The following is a 22,915-nucleotide window of genomic DNA, read 5'->3' as shown; positions in this document are numbered from 1 at the left end:
GAAAACTGTTTTATTTGGGGTAATGTGACTTGATCAATATTTGGCTAAGATCAACAGCCTTATCAAACTTGAATGACAGCAGTATGTCTGCTTATCATACCTGGGGTACAAATGAAAATGAGTATCTGTCCCTTCTGCAGGCTTCATTATGATATTTCTTTAATTTTGCTAGATTTCAGCTCTTACCATGGAGAGGGATGAAAAAGACGGTGTAATAAAAGGCATCAAGGCTCAGCTGCAGACATCACAAAATAAGATTGCTGACTTAATAGAAGCAAAATGTAAGAGTTCTGTCTGCCATGTTTAAATGTAATTGTTTATAGAAGCATAGGAAACAGGGTCGTAACAGTTTTATTCTGTTGCTGGTTGGCAGCAGAATTTTGGGGCCTTGAAGGTCTTATTTTTGTCTGGACCAGAAGCTGCTCATGTGGGATCAGGACTGGCAGGGTAGTTTTCAGGCGAATCAAGCAGTGAGAGCTTTTGAAAATTGCAGGGGGAAAATACGTTGCTTCAGTTTTGCAAATTCATAGTCAGGCAGATGCCACTGAGGAAACTTACTTTTCAGAACTTGATTTTCAATATTTTTAATCCATATGTATTGGAAGTGTTTATACTATATGATGTCAGTACCATTGGTCTTTATATTTTTAAAAATAGGATGTTTACTACCAAAAAAAAGCTGCTAAAAATGGAAAATTACATCCATTTATAGAATTTAACAAACATAGATCTTTTTTTCTTAGTACATGAAGAAGAAATGTTGAAGGAATCCCAGGTCAGTCAAGAACATTTGAGGGCAGAGCTGGAAGAGGCTAAAATTTCACTGCAAAAGGCAGAGGTACACCTTGCTAATAGTTTTACAGTATAAATAGACTAGATGAGTATTTGCATAAATGATTATGGATACTTTAGATACGAAACAGCTGTAGCTGTTTGCTGCAAAACATGTTTAGAAATTATATCATGTTTTGAAGGTTACTCAAAAGAACTTAGAAACCGAAATCCAGACTACAGTGAAAGCATTAATTCAGGTCACTGGAGAAAAGGAAGCACAGGAGGAAGAATGTAAAAAAATGAAGGCTTTGCTTGCAACCCTGACAGAGGAGTTTGAGACTTCTACTGCCAATTTGAAAAGCTTGCTGCAAAATGAGCAAAATAGGTAAATTAACGAGTTTGAATTTGAAGAGTCATCTTACAGGTTGCAGTCTATGACAAAATCAAGGGCAATTAGAAACGAAGCTGAAATTTGGAGGTTTTTGGACACAGTGTTCTAAATGCAGAAAATTTAATGTAGGTTTTTTTATTATTATTTGTGATGGTTGAAACTGGTCTATAAAAAGTAAATTTTTGCCCCCTCCAACTTTCATAATTCTGCCTTTAAGAAATACAGATATCTGTAAGTATATATTTGTTTACCTTTATGTCTACTACATCCTGAAGTTGTAAAAGTTAAATTTGTTACGTGTTGCATGCAGGCAGAAATATCATCTGCTTGTTGAAAGGTAAATGTTCTTAAAGGGCTTGTGGTAACTTTTATTGTACTTTTAAGTTTCAAATGCAGTGCTTTGTACTATACATTTAGGCTTTTAAAATTACCATTTTCTTAGATTAAAGAAATATGAAGACGAGTCAAAGCTGCTTACCTTGGAGCTCCAAAATAAGTCTGCTGAACTGGGTAAGGCTCGTAGAAAGGCAGAAAATGAGCTAGGCAGTAACAAAAATGTTTTCTGCTGTTTTCTGGAAATGGACTGTCTCTAGTACTTGGAGAAATGATTTTACAGTACCTGCACCTGTCAGGAATGCCTAAATTTACTTATCTGACTCTTTTCTTTGGTGGTCATTGGTACTGGCAACAGCCAAAGGGCAGTGCTGTGCAGAGCTCCAGTAGTAACACCATCCATGCCTGAATTCTCATGGAAGTAATTTTGGTTTCCAGCTAAGACCAGTAGCACTGCAGGTGCCAGGAGTGACTTCTGTTGCTTGTGGCAGAGTTTGTCTTTAAACACTGCTTTGATATCATGTGATTTCTAGGGATGTGCTCCTTAGTCCCCAGAGTAAGAGATCTGCCTTTAGGACTGTTTTCCTGCTGTGCAGCACACGGCCCTAGATCCCATCTATCAGATGAGAAATGTGATTGGGTGTCTTGGTCTACGTTGAGGGCATCTGTAGAGGAGTGTTCAAAAGTGAACTGCTAATGCTTGTCTAGAATGAGGCAAGACGAGACCTGTGAGAGTTCCACACCAAACACAACCTGGATGTTGAGTACTTGCAAAAAAATACCAGTATTGTGAATGTGCACATAGAAAACATTTGGAAGCTAGTAATAACTGGTTTCCTTTTTCAGCATATCCCTGTGATACCTTTAAGCAGTTCAGATTTTTTTTTTCTGGAGCAATGCAGATCCTTGGACAATACTCTGGTCTTACAGTCTATGGCTTATTTGAAGCCATAATTGTGGAAAACATAATAGGCTCTGAATTTTATTTAAGATAAACAATTTATTTCTCTTCAGATATAGATTTGCTAATGTCTTTCTTAGTTATTTTTTTCAAGTCCACATTTAGATTAAGCCATAAATTAGCTTTACAGCTTCTGAACTTAATCAAACAAATTTTGAGAACTAGGTATTGCAAAAGGGTAAATGTTTTCTACTGCCTGCTAAATTGGAAAAATTATTTCTGTTCCATTAATTTTACATTACATGTGCTGTAGAAGAGATGACTAAAATAAAATGTGACAAAGAAGTGCAACTTGAAGAGCTGTCAGAAACTCTGGTAAGTGTTCAATTTTTTAATCTCATGGCATTTGCCCTTCATATGAAATTCCTCTTGCTTTGTAAGTATCTTTAAAGCCATAAATAAACACTGTCTAGCCTACCTTAACATTTCTACTAAACTTTCTCACACACAGTTTCATTGTTTTCTTTGAAGAACTTCTTTATTGCCGCTGTTTTTCTTGTCTCCCATGTTTTGATTTTCCTTGTCAAGGTTTTCGGTTATTTCCTTCTCGGTTCATGCCCATTCAAATGCCACTCCCTCTGGATATAAAGTGTTCCCATTTTTTTCTTACTTATAGGAAGGTAATTAGCTCTGGCCTCTGTGAACACTACTGTACTGTGACACAGACCTATTTTTGGTCACAGAAGTCTAAGCTATTTGAAGTACACTCTTAGGAGAGGTTTATTTTCGTTATGATTTCATATTTACAAATCTAACAGGAAACTGTATCAACTAAAGTTAAGATAGTGTGAAATCAGGTGTGTATTTTACCATGTCTGCTTGTTGTTATAATCTGTGCATTGAGTTTTCTGAACTGAGTTTCACTAATTTTCTAAAATGGGCAAACTGGAGGACTTTTACTGAAGGATCTGGAGGCTACTGTAGGAAATTTCCAGAGGGAGAAGAATTTGGAGAGAGAAATGAAAATGCTCTCCAAATCAGAGAGGTCTGAAGTAGGGCAATAGTACCATGTTTTTATAAATAGTGAAGTTACACATCATAACTAGCATACAAGTACCTAAGAAATAGCACACAGAGCAGTGTCCCACCCTGAAATGCTCTGCTTGCAACGGTGACAGCAGATCCTCTGTCTCCCTCTGTAGAGGAGCCTGACTGTTGCCCCTTGCACTCCTACAGTAGCTGTAGTAAGGATGAAGACACAGCCCTGTTGGTTGCCTTTCTATTCTATCGTATAGAACTGCGATTCTCTGGTGTTTATTTAGTCTTTTTTATTTAGATGAATGTAAAAGCTTATGAAGTCTGAAGTAAATGTCTATTTAAAATTATGTCCAAGGAATCTAATTTTAGTCGTTTTGCAGACTAGGTAATTAAACTCAGAGCAGGGGACATGTAAAGCACTGGTGTCGGAGTTCACTGCCCCACACCACTTCCATGTCACACCAGAGATATGTAAAGATACAGTCTGGATAATCCATGACGTGGATGTTGTTTGGTTCTTCGGAAAGCCTTGTGCTGTTAGTTCATGTCTGACAGCCTCCGTGAGTTGTGATTTACGCATGTGTACTCAAAACTCTTCCTTCTCCTTTTGCAGAAAGAAATGCATGATTTGAAAGTACAGCTGACTAGTACAGCTGAAAAGGAACGAGATTATTTAAACCAGCTTTTGACTCTGAAAACAGATCTTGAACAAGAGACGTATGACCGTTTTGAAAATATAGTATTCAATTTTTTTGGTGGTACATAGAAGTTACTTTAATATGCAGTGAAATGAATTATGGGTATTTTGTAATGAAAGTTTTGAACCACACAGTATGACATTAATTATATACTTACATTTGTAAATGACATTTTCTCTATTTGCATGTATTCTATGGAACATGTAGTTGTTCCTTATCTCTGACTTAGTTAATAAGAAGAGAAATTTTCTGAATTCATTGTTAATCCTGCTTTGAACTACATCATCTTCACTAATTGTATTTGTATAAAAGTTGACTCTGGTTTTCTTTCCTTCTTCTGTCACATTTTTATATCGCTGTGACTTTGCTGCAGAGCTTATATTTGTAGATAAAGGCTTAGACTTTTTTCAGCATGGAGTCACACTTGATAATGGGTATATTTCATTTAAAAGGAGATTTTAAAATGCATCTTATTCCTGTTGGCCATTTGTTTTAAATTAGGTTAAAGAATGAACAACTAACAGTGTGTCTCAATAAGCTTTCACTAGAGAAAGAACAAATAGCACAAGAGAAAAATGGTGTGGCTGCAGAACTCAAGAAACTGCAAGAAAAACAAGAGGCAAGTTGTAAACTTCTAGCGTTTTTTAAAGGGCAATACTCAATTTTACAAATTACTCAGTTTTACAAATCAGATGATAAGCTGCAACGTGACGTGATTCTGTAGAGTACCTGAACTGTTTTTTGTGTTTCAATTGGAAGGCAAGTGTATTTACACCTGTGAATAAGGCAGGTCAGTGTGCTTTGGATGTGTTCGAGTTTTTTAAGAAGTCGCTTTAAATTTTATTTCTTTGCTGACATGGGCCTTTATTTAGGATAGTAAGAAAAAAGAAGAAAACACAAAGCAGTTAGTTGAAAACCTAGAAGAGGCAAATGACCAGTTAAGGCAAGTAAAAACAAATATTAATATCTGATATTGTTAGAGGAAGTAGGCTCAAAATTGAGTTGTGTTCGTATGCATCTTTCTGGGATTTTTATTTTGATTAATGTTTTTCTAGATTTTATAGCTAAACAGAAACTATTCAGTAGTGCTGTTGTCCAAGCAGAAATTTTCTCAGATTAGAAAAACCTATCGCCATAGGAACAACGTCTGCATCATTTTGTATTGCATAGAAAGAGCTGTTCTGTTTTGCGCTAGACATCTTAGGTGTGAAGGAAATGAAAATGGAAGTTCAAGATTATGGATTAAATGTGACAAGGCAAAACTGGATAGGTGTTGCTCTGTGCAGAAGTCTGTACCATCAGTTCAATAGACAGGCAACCTCCCATGTTTCATAGCTGCATTAAAATATTCCAGGTTAGGATGCATTTTTCCTTAGGTTAGGAGGAACATCTTTTCCTCTTTAAAAAAAGTACAGGCAGTTCACATATTGACTTACTAGGCATGTTGCTTCCTTTTAAGAACATTTTCACTGAGCAACATACGAACTTGCCATCAACACTAGCAGCTCTTTTTAGAAAATAAAATACGGGTTTATTAGCAGTACCGAAAAGAAGTTAATGGTAATAAGTAAATATTTACTAATGCTTGTTAATTTGGCCCTTAGAAATGAACTGGAGTCTTTGAAGGAGAAAATGGCAAAGACAGGTGAAGAGATTAAAAGTAAACTGGATGAAAGAGATGAAAACGTACGTCATGTCATGTTGTAAAATATATAACACAAAAGATGTTACATAACCTGTAGGACAAAATCTAAATGTAAAATGTTGGTTGGGATCTTTTCTGGAAAGCTCTGCCTGGGGGATGTGATCTCTGATAGAGGCTTTCTTCTTTCACAGCTGCTGCCAATTGTGACATTCTGTGTCCACATGCTGAGCCCTATTATTTTAAAAGACAAACACAATCACAGGGATATCTGCTCTTTTCTCGGAAGTTTAATATTAAAGATTTGGTTTATTTCAGGCAAACAGAGAACCTACTTTTTGGGTTTTTCATATGTCCACTGAGTGATGGATGGGCTCTGGATTAGGTTTTTATATGTAATGTGAGTTTTAGCTTAAATAGATTCAAATATTTTTACTTCCTTTCTATAGTTTCAAAGCAGCCTGAGGTTTTTAGCATTAGAATGGATTCCAAAATTTCATTGTAAAAGTCAAAGATTTCCAATTGTAATTTCAGGTTGAGAGTATTGAAAATGAAATTTCAAGAGGGGAAAAGCAGTTGAAGATTCTGGAAAATAACTGGGAAAATTCTTTTTTTCATGAACTGTGGGGGACTTCGTACAAGTGTATTTTTTAAATTGTGAGAATACTGGGTTATTTTTTTTTTCTTCTACTTTCTTAACTCTATAACCACTAAGGAACTGGTTCACTGCTATTAATTAACATCTTGTAGTACTTTATGGCTAAAACTCTGATCATTCTAACATGTCAGCTTGTGTTCAAGTCCCATTGGAGTAAACTAGACTGGTGCAAGTGTGTGTTTGAGAGTGTTGACAGGAATTGCTAACACAGGGAGTAATTTTTAGGACTTACTAATTAATCTTTGACATATCTCTTTCAGATAAATAATTTAAAGCAACAGGTGGAAAATAAAACCAAATGCATTGAAGAGTTGCAGCAGGAGGTGTGTAGAGATTTTAAAAGTCACAAATGCATAAACACATGGTATTTTGGGATGACTTTTCAGCCGTTTTTGTCTGCTGTGATACATTTAGATACACTTATGTAATATTAAAGTTTTCCTCTCTTATCCTAACTCTGAGCAAATTAAGGAGTCATCTTTGGAATCACTTGATTTGTTGTATTGGCCTTAGTTTGAAAAAAAATTGAAATAATATCTTTAATGAACTTCTACTTTTTTTCATTTAGTACACAGTATTAATTATGTGCTTGCAACAAGGACCTATCTCAGTTACTACTAATAGAAAAGAATTCTGCACTAGCACACATTTTAGTAACTTCCCTGTAAAAATAGATAACTTTTGTTTTCTGTCATGACATCTTCACACCTTCTGTCAGCAGCATCTTAGTTTTAATTCCTATTCTGCACCTCATTTGCTGTTCCCTGTTGTTCCTCAAGAGGAGCCTTTTTTAAGGTCATGGAGAAACATTATCACAGTAATTAACTGAGCGTTCTTTTGTTTGGTGAATTGTTCGGGAACCTGAACTGCACAGTGGAGAGTTATTTTCTTGATGAAAGCTGGAATTTTGAAGATTCTGACATTTCTGATGCAGTTAAACCGTTACATAATCCTATTAACTTATTAAGGTACAGTGCTTGTTTTGTTTTATTTCAACAGAATAAGGTGCTGAAAAAGAAAATTACTGCAGAAAGCAAGAAAACCAGTCATTATGAAGGGAAGGTAGGTTTAAATAACCTCGCGTAGGGATGAAGTGATTGGTTTTAAGTCCCATTGTAACTAGTGGTAATACTTGTTAAATACCTTCTGAAATGGTTTATGGATCTGGGATACAGATTTTGCAGGAATGAGCTCACAGGTTTTAGAAGATGCTTCCATTTTTAATCATTGGGCACTGACCATTGGACATTTAAAAAAGGTGGACTTCACATCGCAATTAATTATGTTTCTAATCAGTTCCTTTTTTTTTTTTTTTTCTTTTGTTGGTAGTGGACTGAACAGGGTTCAGTAACCCCATTGTAGCAGGAAGGCATTTAAAGGATATACATGTATTCCTCTCTTTAGGCTGCTCTTTAAATGTACTCTGCGGTCACAATCCCTCTGGTGGGAATATTTTGTCCAGCTTTGGGTACTGCACTTGAAGAAACAAGTGGACTTTTTTGAGGATATTCATATAAGAAACTTAAAAGGAAAAAACTGTCATCGAAATGCACAGCTGGGAGAAAAATATACTGCAAAACCTGTGAAAATCTTACACAGATTTACAAGAGGGGGAATAAAATCTCCATTTGTAGTTTGTTTTCTCCAAGCAATTCATAGCAATTAAGGTGACTGTTTATGTCAGTCTTCTCCATTGTGCTGTTGCCATTGTTTCTTTGAGTATTTTCTAACCTACTTCAGGCCAAAGTTCAGTTCTTTATTGAAAAAAAAGCTGGACTTCTAAATAGAAAACACTTTAATTATATACCTGAAAAGTAACAGTGTGTTCCTGCCCAAAAATAAGAGGTGAAAAAAAAATCATTAACATATTCATTCCTAAACAAATAACAGCAGCAATTCTGCATTTTCAAAAGGTGAATAAATTGCAATTAGAGATGGAAAATATGAACAAGCAACATAAGGAGGCAGTTGACATCTATCAAAAAGACATAGAAACAAGAAAAGTGAATGAAAATAAGCTTCATGAAGAGGTGAGAGGTGTTAATTTTTACTGCAGTTTTATTTCTTTGTTTTTGTGAAGCTTTATTGACCAGAGTCCTTGCTCTTACATTTCAGTCTTACCAACATAAATGGAACTTCTTGTGTGTGCCTGTGAGCAGAACTTTAGTACATAAGGTGCTTAAGTTGAATATTTGAATATGTCTTTGAAAATAAGAACCCAGTTAAAAATTCATCCTTTCAAGATATAGACCTGGTATAAAGTCAGCATAGCTAAATTATATTAGAACTTCTCTCATATTAGTATTTTTCTGCCCACACATTTTTTGATGGTAATGCTAAGAAATGTTATGGCAGAGTGCTTGAAATGGCCTTTTGGTTCAGAGTGAACTTACCTGCCATGGATGTACCTTTAATCTTGCCCATTTTAACAGTCTGCGTAAAGGATGTCAGATTTGAAAAGGATCTTAAAAGCAAATGAAGTCCAAGTCGCACATACGGGGGAAGAAGAAATTAAACAAAGATTTTAAAAGAAATAGATTGTTATGTTTTTGAATCGAATGCAATTTATTACTAACAGGTAGAAAAGATGAAGTTGCTGTATGATGAAGCAGCAATGATACAGAGAGAAACTGATGTCCGATGTCAGCATAAGATAACCGAAATGGTGGCGCTTATGGAAAAGCACAAGGTAAGAGATTTTACTGATTGCTGTGATTTGTAATGTGTGACACCGGGTTAATAACCTTTCAAAACCAGAAAAAGGCCTGAATCTGGGGAAAGGAAGCTGAACACGTTCTTGACTTTTCATCATCTAAAGCCAAATTAATTTGAAGATTTTGAAAACATGCCTACAGGCAGATAATTTCCATCTATCTAAACTTCCAGGATTTTTAGGTTGTTTTTTTTTTTTATTCAGGCTCCCTTTGATACCATCTGAATGCAGTATTTTTCATTATCAGTTTGGCCTCTTTCTCTGAGGAGATTATTTAGTGACTGTCCGTAGTTTATCTTGGCACATTTTAGTTCACAATTCTGTTACTCTCTTTTGCAATATCTTCAGCTGATACTATTAATAAAAATAGCACAGCTGGCTCTTTGGTGCTGAACACATATTGCTGCCTAGAAATAAAGCACCCTCTGCCAGTCTGCAAAATAATACTGCACCAAGCATTTTCTGTTTTACATTTTCTGCAGAAGCATCAGTGTTTGTTCACGGTGCTTTCTAAATCTTCTGAAGAGCCTGGTTTGAAAAAAATGACTGATGTTTTAAGACTGGATAGATCTAGAACTGCAGCATTTAGTCACATGTTTTGAATTTGTTGTTGGTTTGGTTTTTTTTTTAACACAGAGTGAATATGATAAAATGGTTGAAGAAAAAGATGCAGAGTTAAAAGTATATAAAATTAAACAGCAAAAGCAGCTGTCATCAGAAAGAGCGCTGGTAAGGAGTACTTCCCGATGTTAAATAATTCAGTGAAGGGGCTGATGTCCTCGTGTAGTAGTTTTGTACTGGCTAGGAGCCAGGCATTCATCAAAAAAACCATTCACTCATTTTTCTCTACTATAGTTGAGCAGTGGAGGGGGAAGAAAGATTGAATGGCTCATGAGCTGAAATAAGGATTAGGAGAAAAACGCTTTCAGGGTAAAACAGGTTCAAACTTAAATAGTATCAAGAAAATTTATTATTAATAGAATTAAAAGTGGGTAATAAGAATTAAAATAAAACTTTAGAACACTTTTTTTCCCAATCCCTCCCTCTTGCCCACCAGCGGTGCAGAGAGACAAAACATATGATCTTTAGTCAGTCTGTCACTTCTAAAAATCTTTTTTCAGTTTGCTTAGGGAGTTTCTTTTTCTTGCTGTGCCATGAGGTCTTTCCCACTGGAGACACTTCTCTGTGAACTTTTCCAGTGTGGTTGTAATTTTTATGAGTAGCAGTCCCACCTGACCTGTTGCAAGGTGAGTCCCTTCCACAGCCACAAGTCTTCCCACAACAGTTTTCCATGGGTCATTAGTTCATGAGTTGTAGTAATCTTTTAAGGAGGAGCTGTTCTAGTTTGGAAGCAAGGGTCCTCTTTCTCTATTTTCTATCTTTGAATTTCCCACAAGATTACAGCTTTTTAGCATCCACTCACTCCAGCGTGAGCACTTTTTCTCACGGGCTGGGAAGTGGATCTCTGCATTCCCCCCGTGAGCTTTGTGAATTTCAGGGAGACTGTTGTATTATAGTCCCCACTACTTGCAGAAGAATCTCATCTCTGACATTTGTGAGGCGCCGAAAAGGAGAAGCTGCTTCCACACCTTCTGCCCTCCTGCTCACAGCACGGCTGGCTAAAAGCAGCTAGGCAGGCAAAGCACTGTGAAAAACAAGGTCCACTTCCTTGGTAAAATTTAAAATGTTTAATAAAAAGACAGTTAGGAGACAGAAAAGCAAAATATGGCCAGGTGCTTGGCATTCCGCCAAGAGCACCCTTACCTTCTCAGAAACTGCTGCATAGACATAGACCCTCGTGTGTTAGTCAGACATTCTTTTGCTTTGTTTGAACCTCAAGCTGCCCTCATCCCATCTTGCAGATCAACATTTTTATTTCTCCTTGAGGCTCTATCCTGCAGATTAAATCTCCTCGTGGCTCCGTTCTGTTGTCCCACTCTCTGACAACAGAGGATCAATAAATTCTCCCTTTGGGGTTCTGAGGTCTGTCACTGTTATCTTCATCCAGACAGGATAATCCAAGAATGTGAAAAATTTCCTGATTATCTTTACCAAAAAACAAGCACCCTAGATCACACAGTTCCCATTTTAACATTATGCTGTAGCCCAAGAAATACATACACATTCATCATATCACCGTTTCTAAGTTTTGTTAATAGCAGAAATAAAAGCCAAGTTATTTTAACATACAGCATTCGTCTTAATATTTGCGAAAAATCAATTTTATAATATGTATTTATAACAGGCCATCACCAAAGACTTCAGAAATTGGCTCTGCTGGACATAGTAGAAGCTTTGAACAGCTTTCTCTCTCAGAAGCTGCTTTTGTTGCTTCCTCTATCCCCACTGAGAGCCAAGCTGTGTTAAACCAACACTCCTTGAAGTGTAATATGATTAGAAATGCCGTCTTTTTCTTCTTCGTGTTGAATACTTGGGGAGGGGTTAACTGTCTGCTTTAGTGGGATGGGACAGTAAAAATCAGCCCACTAACTTGTTAGCTTTTCTTTTCTTACAGATCTTATTCTGGGCACTAAAACCACCAAATGTTTCTAAAAATGAATTGGAGTAGCAGTGTGTTTGTGTCTGCTTTTCGAGATAGTGTGTCATGTTCTGACTTCACAGTTTGAATAGGAGAGATTTGTTTAAAATAGATTCTGCGCTCTTACCCCTGTTCTCCCAAGTCTTTTAAGGTCTTACCTTGAACACTTCCGATCAAGTACATGTTTCATAGAGTACTTGAGTATTTTTTAAACAAGCTAAAGCAAAGCTTCAAGTATAGGGTTGAAAAACAAATAGAATTATCTTTTGTATGTAATGAGTATCCCTATTAATTACTGGCTGACTTTGGGCTGTTTTCCTTTTTTTCCAGGTTGTGCATGGTTAACCCTATGCTTTATTTAATTGTTTTTAGGAAAATGAGCTGTCATGTTTGAAAAGTGAACTGTCCTCCCTTAAGGAGCAACTGAAAGCAGAAATTGAAGAGAAGGTGGAGTTTTTTACTAACTGAGCAGTGTGGGTGAGAGGTGTGGCCTGGGCTTGTGCTGTGTGAGAAGTTGTGTAAGAAATGAAACTGAATAGAAAAACAATGACTTTTGAATGCTGCGAATGTACTAAATCTGGTCATATATTTGTGTGAACTTTGTAACAGTCTGTGATCATAGGCTGTGTTCTGTCATTACACCAAGAAGATTTTCAGCAACTAAATTCAAATAAATATTTATTTCCCATCATGTAACTCTTTTTTAGGAGAATCTTGTAAAAGAGCATTCCCGAAAGATGATTCCTGAAAGTGAAAAGAAACACAAGGTAACTTTAACTTTTTAATTGGTTTTAGGATTTGGTAGTATTTATATGTGTAGAATCAATTGAAGCGCCCTGATAATTTATTTCCATTCAACCAAAGACATTGGAATGCTTTTAACTAAAAACTTTTTAAGTTATAAACAATACAAACTTACGTTCCTCAGACTCCTAAACCTTGTTTAGATCTAGATAGTGAACCTATTCACGTAAAAAAAATGGAAAAAAAAAAACAAACAACTCCAAAAAAGCTTTTATCTTCCTAGGATAAGCAGGGATTTTAAAGGGTGATACCATTCCATGGAGATATTAGACAGCTGTGGAAGGGCTCCCAATGTCTCATTTTTCCTCCTCAGTTGTTGCTTTGTGTCTCCAGAATTGTTTCACTTAGTCTTCAAAAGTGTCTTATTTGCAAAGGCACGTTTTTCTCTATGGAAGAGAAAAAAGTTTATATAGCTGTAAAAATTGTCAAAGTATCAAAGTATTCCCGACTGCAGAACTTACCCTTCTTTCCTGTCAGGAGTTTGCTTGTGGTTTTTGCATTGGAACCACGGAATCCACTGCCATTTTGATGTTAACTTTCAGAAAAAGGACTGCACTGGACCATTGCAATGCTTCTCAGTTTAACGTCTAGTGAAAAGACTATTTTAAGCAACACCGATCTTCATATCACAATCAATCTTTCTCTGAAAGCCTTTTCCTGCAGTTTTGTTTGTTTCCATTTCCTTAGATGTTTGATATAGTCAACAGGCTACAGTTCAGGATAACCTGGATTTCTGCAGATAGCTGAAGCAGGAAAAACTTAGATACAATGTGCCATGAAACTCAGCTCTTCCACAGCTTCCTATTCATTCTCCTCATTTCACAATCGAAAAAAAAAGGATATTTCCACCCGACCCCATTTTGTTTGGGTCTTTGCTTCATGTTTGGATGGAAAGATAATAGCTCCAACACGTCTCTCAGGTGTCTTCTTGGACACTTAGACTGTAAACTGGGTCATGAATTTGGGCTTAGAATCTATACTTACCCCGTGAAATATAATCTAAAAATATAAAAATTTTCTTTCCCAGACATATATTATAAAGACTCCTCCAAAAGATAAACTGCAAAGTGGAGGAGGCACAAACCTACCTTCAGAGCAGAGCGTAAGGAAAAAGCAAAAAGTGCTTCTCCAACTGGATACTGAGTCAGACAGCTCTGAGCACACTGACCTCCTGGTAAGAGTCAGAGAACAAATCAGGTACTGAACAATTCTCCGTGCTCACTGCTGTGTCTAAGAATGAGGGTAAAGAGTTTAGGCTTCCACATTCAAGCCATATATTTATGTGTATATTTTTACTTAATTGGTTCTTTCTGGAATTGTAGTTGTATGTACACAATTTACATTCTTGTTATTGAACTGTTACGCCTCGTAATGACATCTTAACTTTTTTTTTTTTTTTCATAGTTTAATATCCTTGGGGGAAAAGAAAAAGTTTTTTTAAGGTCGTGTGACTAAGTAACTTTTTAATTTTTTAGAGCATAGTCTCAGAAGAAGAAATGTTTAAAAAATTATACAAAGATTATCCACAAGCTTCACAACTACATTCCCCAGCACCAAAAAAGGTACGTTGGCCTTTCATTAGATTAAACCAAACAGTTAATCAGATCGTTGGCAGAAACTAATGGATGGCTTTATTTTCCTTCCTAGACACCAGCTCCATCCAGTGTGAAATCTCCAGGCTCTGCACTGAAACTCAAAACCATGAGGAGAATGCGCGACGCAGGGTGGACCACGGTTTCCAAAGCGGACAGGAAAAGAAAAATGAAAGAAGTTGTCAAGTTCTTTGCTTAAAATGCAGAAAAACCCAATGCCCTGGCATTGCTTACTGGTGCCACCACAGGGTTGTTATTCTCTCAGTGTTAGTGCTTTGTTGCATTTTTCTGTCCTACTCAGTGCATTTAGTACTATGTTGATTTCCTTTACACATAGAAACTTTATGGATCTACAACTGCATCCCCCTGCAGAGCATTTTCCACCTTTCCTCCCTTGGGCTGCAAAATGTTGGGACACAAATCAGCCAATTTTAAATTTTGAAATGAATATAACTGCATAGTAAGTTGTTTCAAAGCTGTTTCTGGCGTTAGAAATTCTGTTCTTTCAGATTTACTCTTGTTTTTCTTAACGCGTAACGCTTAGTGAAAGAGATGTCGCTGTTAAATGTATGCACTTTTACCTGAAGTCTTCTTGGTTTTTCCTGCATTTTAATGGCTGTTAGACCTGTCTTTTTGACTGTTGTGGTTTCAGTATGTTAAAACGGTTTTGAAACTTTTAAAATTGATGTTTCAATAGAATTACTTGTATTTTAAGATTTCAGCCTCATAAGGAGTAAAATATGCACGTTATAAGATTGGGAAAACCATGTTAAGGTGCCATTAAATTGTTTATCTGAAATATAAAGTGTGGGACTAAGTGTTGTTGCTTTAAATATTTGAACACAGGCAGAAATCACCAGCCAGCCTTCCTAGGGACCAGCAGCTTCTGCCGCAGAAGTGTAAGGACAGATCAGAACATCTATTTCTGTATTAATCCTTGATTTATCTTGATTTCACAACAATGACAAACCCTACTTCAGAGCCTAGAGATAACAAGAAAAACACAAGTACGCCTTAGAACAGAATGAAAAATCAAATATCCCAGACGCGTCTAAAGTGGGAAGCAAAACATATTTGTTGCATTCTTTTTGTTTAGTCTTGTGGATAGGCCAGTAGTTTGGGCTCCTTATGTTGAGCTGTTGAGCAGTGACTTAAGGTTTGTTATTTTATGTAACTGACAAAAGCAGGAATTCATTCCGTTCTTAACCACAGTCAGGTGGGTGTTTCATCCATCGCCAGGTGAGCAACTGGAATCGCGCTGAAAGCAACTGGGAGGAGCTGGGAATGACTGGGAACATGCTGGGAGTGACAGGGATATACTGGGAGCCATGAGAATCGTTCTGGAGGCTACTGGGGTCATGCTGGTGTTGACAGGGAGCAGCTGGGGTCACACTGGGGGCCACTGGCATCGTAGCTGGAGTGGCTGGGATTAGACTGTGAAGTGATTGGGATCATACTGGGAGTGGCCACAATCATACTGGGAGTTCAGGGCCTGTCAGTGGACCCCGCCTGGGGGTTACTGCGAGCTACCAGACCCATGCTGGGAGACAGCTGTGCACACACTGGGAGAAACTGGAAGTAACTGGGAATGACAGGATGCATGCTGGTGACAAGTGGGATGTACTGGCAGTGACTGGGATAAAACTGGGAGCAGCTGAACCGTGCTGAGGGAACTGGGAGTGCCTGGGAACGACTACGAGAATGTTCAGGGCAACTGGGATATACTGGGAGTGCCTGAGACCATGCAGGTGCTGACTGGGAGCCACTGGGAATGTGCTGGGGGGAACTGGGGAGAAGTCGGAGTGATTGAGGCCCTTGTGGGAGAGACTGGCACCATACTGGGAGTGACTGGGACTGTACTTGGGGCAACTGGGAACACACTGGATGAGAGTGGGAAGAACTGGGAGCAAATGGGACCGTGCTGGGGGAAAATTGCGTCATAAGGGGAATGACGGGGAGTGACTGGGCTGATACTGCAAACAGGGATCCTACAGGGAGTGAGAAGTGACCAGGATCACACTGGGACGGACTGGGCTCATCCTGGGGGTGCCCAGGAAACTGGAACCACACGGGGGGAGCAACCGGGCCCTCTCCCGGCCATCCCGCCCCTCCAGCCCCAGCACCCCCCAACGGGGTCCCGGCAATCCCAGGGGTTCCCCCTCTCGGGGTCCCCGATTTCGGGTTCTGGGGGTCTTCTCTCTCTGGAATCCCTCTTAGGGAAGCCGCAGCTCTCCCGGGCTCCCCAAACCTGGTGTCCTCCCGTCGGTCCCGCCGGTCCCCACGTGGCGACGGTGGAGAAAACCCCAAAAATCCACCCTGGGGGGGGGGCAAAACATCCCCCACAGAGGCTTGGAGTGGGAACCCCCCTAAAAATGTCACTTAAAGCTGTCACGGAGCTTCCACCTGATCCAGCACCAACAGATCCACACCGGGGAGAGGCCCCACGAGTGTCCCCAGTGTGGGAAGAGGTTTCAGACCAGCTCCAATCTCTTCGTGCACCAACGGATTCACACGGAGGGGAGGCCCTTCCGCTGCGCCGTCTGCGGGAAAGACTTCAAGGAAAATTCGCAGCTCATCAGGCACTGGCACATCCACAGCGGGGAGAGGCCCCACGAGTGTCCCCGGTGTGGGAAGAGCTTCTCAGACAGCTCTACCTTGACCAGACACCAACGGAGGCACCAGTAAGGGAAGCCCTGCGAGCGCCCCGACTGTGCGAAGAGCTTCGTGCGCTGCTCCAGCTCCGTTCCCCATTGGGGGCCCACGTTGGGCAGAGGCCTGGTGACCCACATTCCTTGTGATCCACTGGGCTGGTGGCCTCCACATCCTCCTGGATCTTGGCAGACCCCTGGATGAACGCAGGGGCAGGAACATCCATAGGGACTCTGAATAACGTCGGAAATTAATTTGGAGGAGCTGATTTTTTTGACTTTACAGACCAAAAAAAATCTCTTTTGCTCTGTCCAGTTGATTTTTCTGGTGGCATCAAGCAACGCTGGATGAACTTGGAGATCTTTTCCTACCTCAATAATTTCCATGTTTTATCCTGTCAAAACACCCAGAATTGGGGTGAAAATAAAGAAATTAAACAAAGCGATCTAAAGCTGAATCATTTCACCGGGATTCGAGTGTGAATTTGGGGTTCAGTGAACTATTCAGGAGGATTCAGGTGTTCTGGGACCACTGAAGCCAAGGGACGTGGCCGTGATCTCGTCGTTGTTGCAGCAGAACGTGTCCACCTGAGCCCGTCTGTTCTCCAGGAATTCCGGTTGTCTGTCCCAGTCCCTGGCCTGGGTCTCCCCATCCAGGGTGTCCCCCCCAAAGCTCCCAAATCGCTGCTGAAGTGCCCGAGCTGCTCCTGGCTGTGAATGTTCCTGTCCACCAACGTCTCCTGCTCAGTGCCATGGCGGGCTGGGACACATTTTAGGGAGTCCTGGGGGGACTGAGAGAGGCTTTAATGGCTCTTGGAGGCGTTTGTGGTGCTGGGAGGGGGTTTGGGGGCCTTCTGGAGGGGTTGTGAGGGAGATTTGGGGTCCTGGCAGGGCTGTGGGGCTTGGAGAGAATTTGGGTGGGTCTTGGGGGAGATGGGATAGGGGGTTTGTCAGTGGTTGGGGGTTCGTCATGCCTGGGAGCTGTGGGGTGGTTTGAGGGGTCTGGGAGTGGCTGTGGGGCTGGGAGGGGGGTTTGGGGGCAGTTGTGACTCCTCCAGACCCCCAAATCTCCCACCAGACCCTGCCCCATAGACGCTGTCGGGGTTTGGGGGCTCCATGTTTGGGTTCATCCTCCTGGTGCTGCAGGAGAAGGTGACGGGCGTCCCCAGGGCCCGTGTGTGTCCCCCCAGAGCGTGTGTGACCCCTCATTGCCAGTGTCACCCCCTTTTCCCTCCCCACAGGGCTCCTGCCCCAGCTCCTGCTGCCCCCGGGGGGAATTTGGGGAGGGGGCAGAGGGGGTGCGCAGCCCCTGCCGGGGGATGGCCCCGGCCCGGCCCCTTTGTTTAGCACCAAGCTGGGCTTGGGGCCGCAGGGGGAAGAGGCCCAGGGGAAGCAGATCCTGCAGGTGGGACAGGGCTTGGGCTCAGGGCGAGGTCCTGCCCTGCACACCTGGCTCAGGTGTGACCCTGCCCCGGGAAGGGAGCCCGACATTCCCATCCCCAAATATCCTGGGGTGTCCATAGGAGGGCATTTCTGGGGAGGGACGGTGTATGGGGGAGAGAGAGAGAGAGAGAGAGAGAGGGAGAATTGTGGAGCTTGAAGGACTCCAAAGCTAAGCCCCAAATGCCCTTTGGGGAGATTTTGGGGGTGTCCCGGGAGATTGTTTTTTTCCGCAGGGGGAGGCAGGAGAGGGGAGGACGCTGGGACACCGAAGTGTGCAGCCCCAGAGAGAGGAGACCCCCAGGACTGAGCCTGGGGAGAGGAACAGCCTGGCGAGGGGGAAGCCCTGGAGCTCCCCGCGGCCTGAAGCGGAGTCAGGGGAAAGGGGAGCGCTGGGACCCCAAAAGCCCCGGCGTGGCTGAGTGGGAGCCCCGAGAGGGGGAGGCAGGGAACCCCCAGGAAACCCCCGGCAGCAGAGAGAAGGGGGAGCCCCAGAAGCCCAAGGTCGGAAGAGCAGAGATAGGGGAACCCTACGGAATCCTGGGAGCCCTGACAGCCTGGAGAGCGTGGGGACGCCAGAGAGGAGAGCCCCCAATTCACGCACAAACCCCAGAAGTTCAAAGTGGAGAGACCAGAGAGGGGGAAGTCCTGGAGAGGTTTTTTTTGGGATGATCGTGATCCATCCAAGTCTTGTGAGAGCCTGATGTTGGTATTTCTGAGTGTTTTTTCAGCTAAATCTTGGTGGTCCTGAGTATTTTTGGGCTGAATCTTGGTGATCTGGACATTTTTATGGATACAAAATGTCTGGGTGACTTCTAGAGAAGGGCTTGGGCAGGAGGAATCACCAACCAAACGCTCTCACACCTTGTTTTCCCCCAAAACCAGGATTTCCCATTCCCGAACCTTGGCAGGATGGAGCAGGAGGCTGCGAGGAAGAGGAAGATGGCCCGGGAGCTCCAGGCAGGTGAGGAGGAAGTCACTGCCCCTTTCCCTCTCTCTCCTGCTCCATCTCCCAGCCCAGCCTGGCCCCCGGCTGCAGGACAACCCCGCTGCCAACGCCGTCCTGCCGGGAACACACTGGGGGATCTCCTTCCGCTTCCCTGAGGCACAGAGGCAAATCCCATCCTCTCCTTGTCCTTCCTCCCCCAGACGAGGAGCTGAGCATGGAGAGCAGGGAGAACCTCGTGAAAGAGGCTGGTTTTAGATGTTTTGCTCCATGATGCAGGAATCCAAGGGTCAGGAAAATCCCCGGAGATCCGGCACAAGTATCCTGCTGCAGACCCAGCTCAGGGTGCTTCGAGGAGTGAAGACCCTCCCTGAGCCAGGGAGGCGGCCAGAGCTTTCCCGAGATCTCGGATCTGGTGGTACCTGAGCAGCTTCATGATGGAGAGAAGCCCCACACGGGCTAGGAATGTCGGAAGAGCTTCAGCCAGAGCTTCAGCCTCCTCTACCACCAGCGGGCGCACACGGGGGAACGGCCCTACGAGTGTGGGGAATGTGGGAAAAAGGCTCGGAGCAGTTCGGATCTCCTCAAGCACCAGCGCACACACACAGGGGAGAGGCCCTTCAAGTGTCCTGAGTGTGGGAAGAGCTTCTCCAGGAGCTCTCACTTGACCAGACACCAACGGAGCCACCAGTAAGGGAAGCCCTGTGAGGGCCCCGACTGCAGGAAGAGCTTTGTCCGCTGCTCCAACTCCATCCCCCATCAGAGGAGCCGCATTGAGCGGAGTCCTGGGGTCCCACATTCCTGGTGATGCACGTTGGGAAGACACCTGGCTGGTCCTCTCCAGGTCCACCTGGTTCCCCATCGGCACCTGGATGAACGCAGGGGCAGGAAGATCCACGAGGATGGAGATTCACGTCAGAAATTCTTTGAGGAGGAGATCAGTTGACTTTAAACTCCAGAAGAGTCTCGCCTGCTCTGTCGAGTCGTTTCTTCTGATAGCATCAAGCTGCACTGGATGATCTTGGAGCCTCCCGTGGCACAGCACGGCGGTTTTTGGGGTGTCAGCACCTGCCCAGAGCTGTGCATGGGACCTGTGGGGGCAGCTGGGGCCACACTGGTGGTGCTGGGAGCCCCCCCAGCTGGGAGCCAAGGGAACTTGGGTGAGCAGGGAGCACGGGAAGGGGGAGGCGATGGGAAAGGCGGGGTAGAGGGAGAAAATGCGGGACGGGATCCCCAGAAGGAGTGGGAGGAGCGTGGGACCCCCCCAAACCAAGATCGAGGGTGGGAGTTGGGGATTCAGGGCACGATGGGAAAGGTGGGGGAGAGGAGGGAAGAGAGACCTCCTCTTTTTTGGGAGCACCTAAAAAACAGGGGCCAGGCAAAATTAAAGGGATAAAAAGCAGTTGTATCTATTGAAGGGCCTCCAGGTACATTTCAGGCAGAGCCCCTAGGGCTGCACCCAAAAATGGACAACGGGTCACGGGTTTTCATACTTTCGTCAGTTGGGTCCATTTGTACATTGGCGGTTAATCTTCCAGTGTCAGCTTCAGGTAATGAAGTCAAGCTGACCCCAGGTTTGCTCCCCCCCAACTCACTTCTATTTACATTTCTCAGGGCCTGAGACACTGAGGTGTCCTTGGTTTCCAGGCCTGGAGAGGAATCGTTTTGTCTCACCAAAAGGGGAAAGCAGTAGTGAACACTCTGTATGGAGTTTCGAGTTCTGCACTGAAGAATCGCCGGATTACAAATATACGAAAAAAGGAAAAAAAAAAGCTAAAATCCTAAGGCATCAATGGCAGCTCAAAAGAATAAAAGGATTCGTGACTCCCCGCTAAAACATCCAGACGGAGAGCTAGATGAGAGACCAATTTCTACAAAATTTGGTGAACTCCTTCCAAAAACATTCAGTTGGAGGGCAAAATGAGAGAGCAGCATTGGAATCTCTGCTGATTGTGGAAAGGGGCCTTAGCAGACAAATGCACCTTGGGCTACTTAAGGCTGCAGAGTGGGAGAATGCATCGGGAGAGACGTTGGGCACGTGGACACGGGTGAGGAGGCAGCACAAGGGGGGAGCGCAAGGACGTGGAGAGCGGTCGAGATGAGGAAGACTTGGGAAAGTGCAGGAAGACTTGGCGGGTGAAAGGGAGAGGCGAGATCTGTCTTGGAAACTTTTAAAAGCCAAGAGAGTGACTAAGCCAAGACAGGAATCACTAGGGTGAGGAGGGTGAGGACAAGGAGAAAAAGACAGAAGAAGTGTGGGAGAAGGAGACAAAGCTGGAGAAGTGGCTGTGGAAGAGAAGGGAGAGCCAGGAGAGCAGGCAGTGCAAGAAGGAGAAGAGGCACCTAAGGAAAAGGGAGAGGCTGTGGAAGGGCAGGCGGAGACAGCACAAGTGTGGGCAGCAGCTGCTGGGGAGCAGAAAGAAGTTGCGGAAGAGGGAAGTGCAGGGATGCTGGGAACCAGGGCTTTTCCTAAGAGTAAATGATCCTCCTGAGTCCTGGTGCCATACACAGACGGCTGTGTGTTGTCCAGGGGCTTGAAATCCCCTGGAGAGGGAGGGCAGGCTTTGGGGAAGGCGGCGTTGTTGCTGAGCAGGGTGAGGAGAAGGAAAAGCAGCTGCAGGCAGAGGGGCTGCTCACCGCCAAGCGCGATTGCGTGAGGAGGCTTCAGGCAGGGCTCGGCGATGGAGATGAGAGGGAGGGAATCTTGGAGGGAGAATGACAGGATGGAGAGTCTATAGCCCCAAACCAAACTGAACCCAGAGGTGATCGGTCAAGGTTGGCACGCTGCTACTAACAATGCCATACACGGCCACGGAGATATCACAGATATTGCAGGGTCAGTTAAATTAAGAGGTGGGAGACCCTCGAAGTACTCCCACTCTGTGCGTGGAGTTGTGTTCACACTAACCCAATTCGTCATCTGTGCCCCAAAGTGGGGGGTGGCCCACATTCTACAGGGTGGTGACATTTTTGGGGTCACCCCCACTCCTTCCACCCCCCCCTGCATTCCCTTGAGGATGTTGCACATCCCCTGCACACCACATCCCCCGAAGAGACCGTGGGGACTGTCCCCGTGTCCCCACCCCCGGTCCCCCATGGTATCTCTACTGCTGCACCCACCCTTGGCCCTGGTTCCTGTGGCGGCTTCCCGATATTATCCGGCAGGAGTTTCAGTCACACCCTCACCTCTTCCTCTTCCTCCTTCTCCTCTGGGAGGTGATGTCGCTTCTCATGCTGGGGACACGCCAGTGACACCAGTGGGGACGCTGCGGGTCAGCCCTCAACGGCACTGCGGGGTCGCGGTGGCTGCTGGAGTCCCCTCAGTGTGACAGCTGGGGGCCTGGGATGCTGCAGTGACAATCTGGGGGGTGGGTGCTCGTTTGGGGGTCTCCAGGGTGGGTCACCAAGTCCCCTCCTGGCATCGCACAAACCCCCAGCCCGTGTCTCCATTTCCCTGTTGCTCTGAAGGGACCGCCTGAAGCCGATGTTCTGGAATCGCGTTTGTTTTGGGAGATTTTGGGGTTGGGGCTACTGGAATGGGCTGGTGGGCCAGGGTGTGGTGAGATGGGTGGCCATCTGGGCTGGGAGCTGGCCAGGCTGGGGGGCTGTATGGCCCAGGGCTATCCAGACCAGAGTCCAGCTGGAATCCATGGCTCTGGTGTCCATCTGGACCGGTGTCCATTGAGAGTGGGATCCATGGTCTGGTGTCCATCTGGACCGGTGTCCATTCAGAATGGGATCCATGGTCTGGTGTCCATCTGGACCAGTGTCCATCCAGAATGGGATCCATGGTCTGGT

At 43.6% G+C, this 22,915-nt stretch overlaps 1 protein-coding gene and 1 long non-coding RNA gene across 6 annotated transcripts in view; one reads left to right on the top strand and one right to left on the bottom strand.

Moving 5' to 3' along the window:
• The window catches only part of SYCP1 (synaptonemal complex protein 1), a 20,568-nt gene extending 6,286 nt beyond the window's left edge, over window positions 1-14,282 (top strand). Inside the window, exons 10-28 of one of the 4 annotated variants that reach the window (XM_066207826.1) lie at window positions 173-281; window positions 744-838; window positions 975-1,159; window positions 1,608-1,675; window positions 2,713-2,774; window positions 4,051-4,154; window positions 4,637-4,754; window positions 5,008-5,078; window positions 5,740-5,821; window positions 6,696-6,758; window positions 7,435-7,497; window positions 8,349-8,465; window positions 9,014-9,124; window positions 9,785-9,877; window positions 12,060-12,134; window positions 12,395-12,454; window positions 13,519-13,665; window positions 13,967-14,053; window positions 14,139-14,282. In XM_066207826.1, the coding sequence (XP_066063923.1) occupies window positions 173-281; window positions 744-838; window positions 975-1,159; window positions 1,608-1,675; window positions 2,713-2,774; window positions 4,051-4,154; window positions 4,637-4,754; window positions 5,008-5,078; window positions 5,740-5,821; window positions 6,696-6,758; window positions 7,435-7,497; window positions 8,349-8,465; window positions 9,014-9,124; window positions 9,785-9,877; window positions 12,060-12,134; window positions 12,395-12,454; window positions 13,519-13,665; window positions 13,967-14,053; window positions 14,139-14,282 (1,854 nt within the window). The remainder of the gene's footprint in view (window positions 1-172; window positions 282-743; window positions 839-974; window positions 1,160-1,607; window positions 1,676-2,712; window positions 2,775-4,050; window positions 4,155-4,636; window positions 4,755-5,007; window positions 5,079-5,739; window positions 5,822-6,695; window positions 6,759-7,434; window positions 7,498-8,348; window positions 8,466-9,013; window positions 9,125-9,784; window positions 9,878-12,059; window positions 12,135-12,394; window positions 12,455-13,518; window positions 13,666-13,966; window positions 14,054-14,138) is intronic. The other 3 variants (XM_066207829.1, XM_066207828.1, XM_066207827.1) reach the window with 3 other exon arrangements.
• Window positions 10,822-22,915, bottom strand: LOC136304205 (uncharacterized). 2 transcript variants are annotated; one of them, XR_010724417.1, is made up of 3 exons: window positions 22,304-22,915; window positions 12,743-12,877; window positions 10,822-12,431 (listed from the first exon to the last, which is right to left on the bottom strand). It is a non-coding gene; the product is annotated as an uncharacterized lncRNA (long non-coding RNA). The 2 variants fall into 2 exon arrangements; XR_010724416.1 differs by lacking the exon at window positions 22,304-22,915 and having other exon boundaries at window positions 12,743-13,529.

The sequence above is a fragment of the Chamaea fasciata genome, unplaced genomic scaffold (genome assembly GCF_029207755.1).
Source record: "Chamaea fasciata isolate MVZ Bird 193981 ecotype frontalis unplaced genomic scaffold, bChaFas1.0.hap1 SCAF_57, whole genome shotgun sequence".
Taxonomy (NCBI): Eukaryota; Metazoa; Chordata; class Aves; order Passeriformes; family Sylviidae; genus Chamaea; species Chamaea fasciata.
The sequence above is the reverse complement of the archived record's forward strand: the minus strand, read 5'-3'. Positions and strand labels throughout refer to the sequence as shown.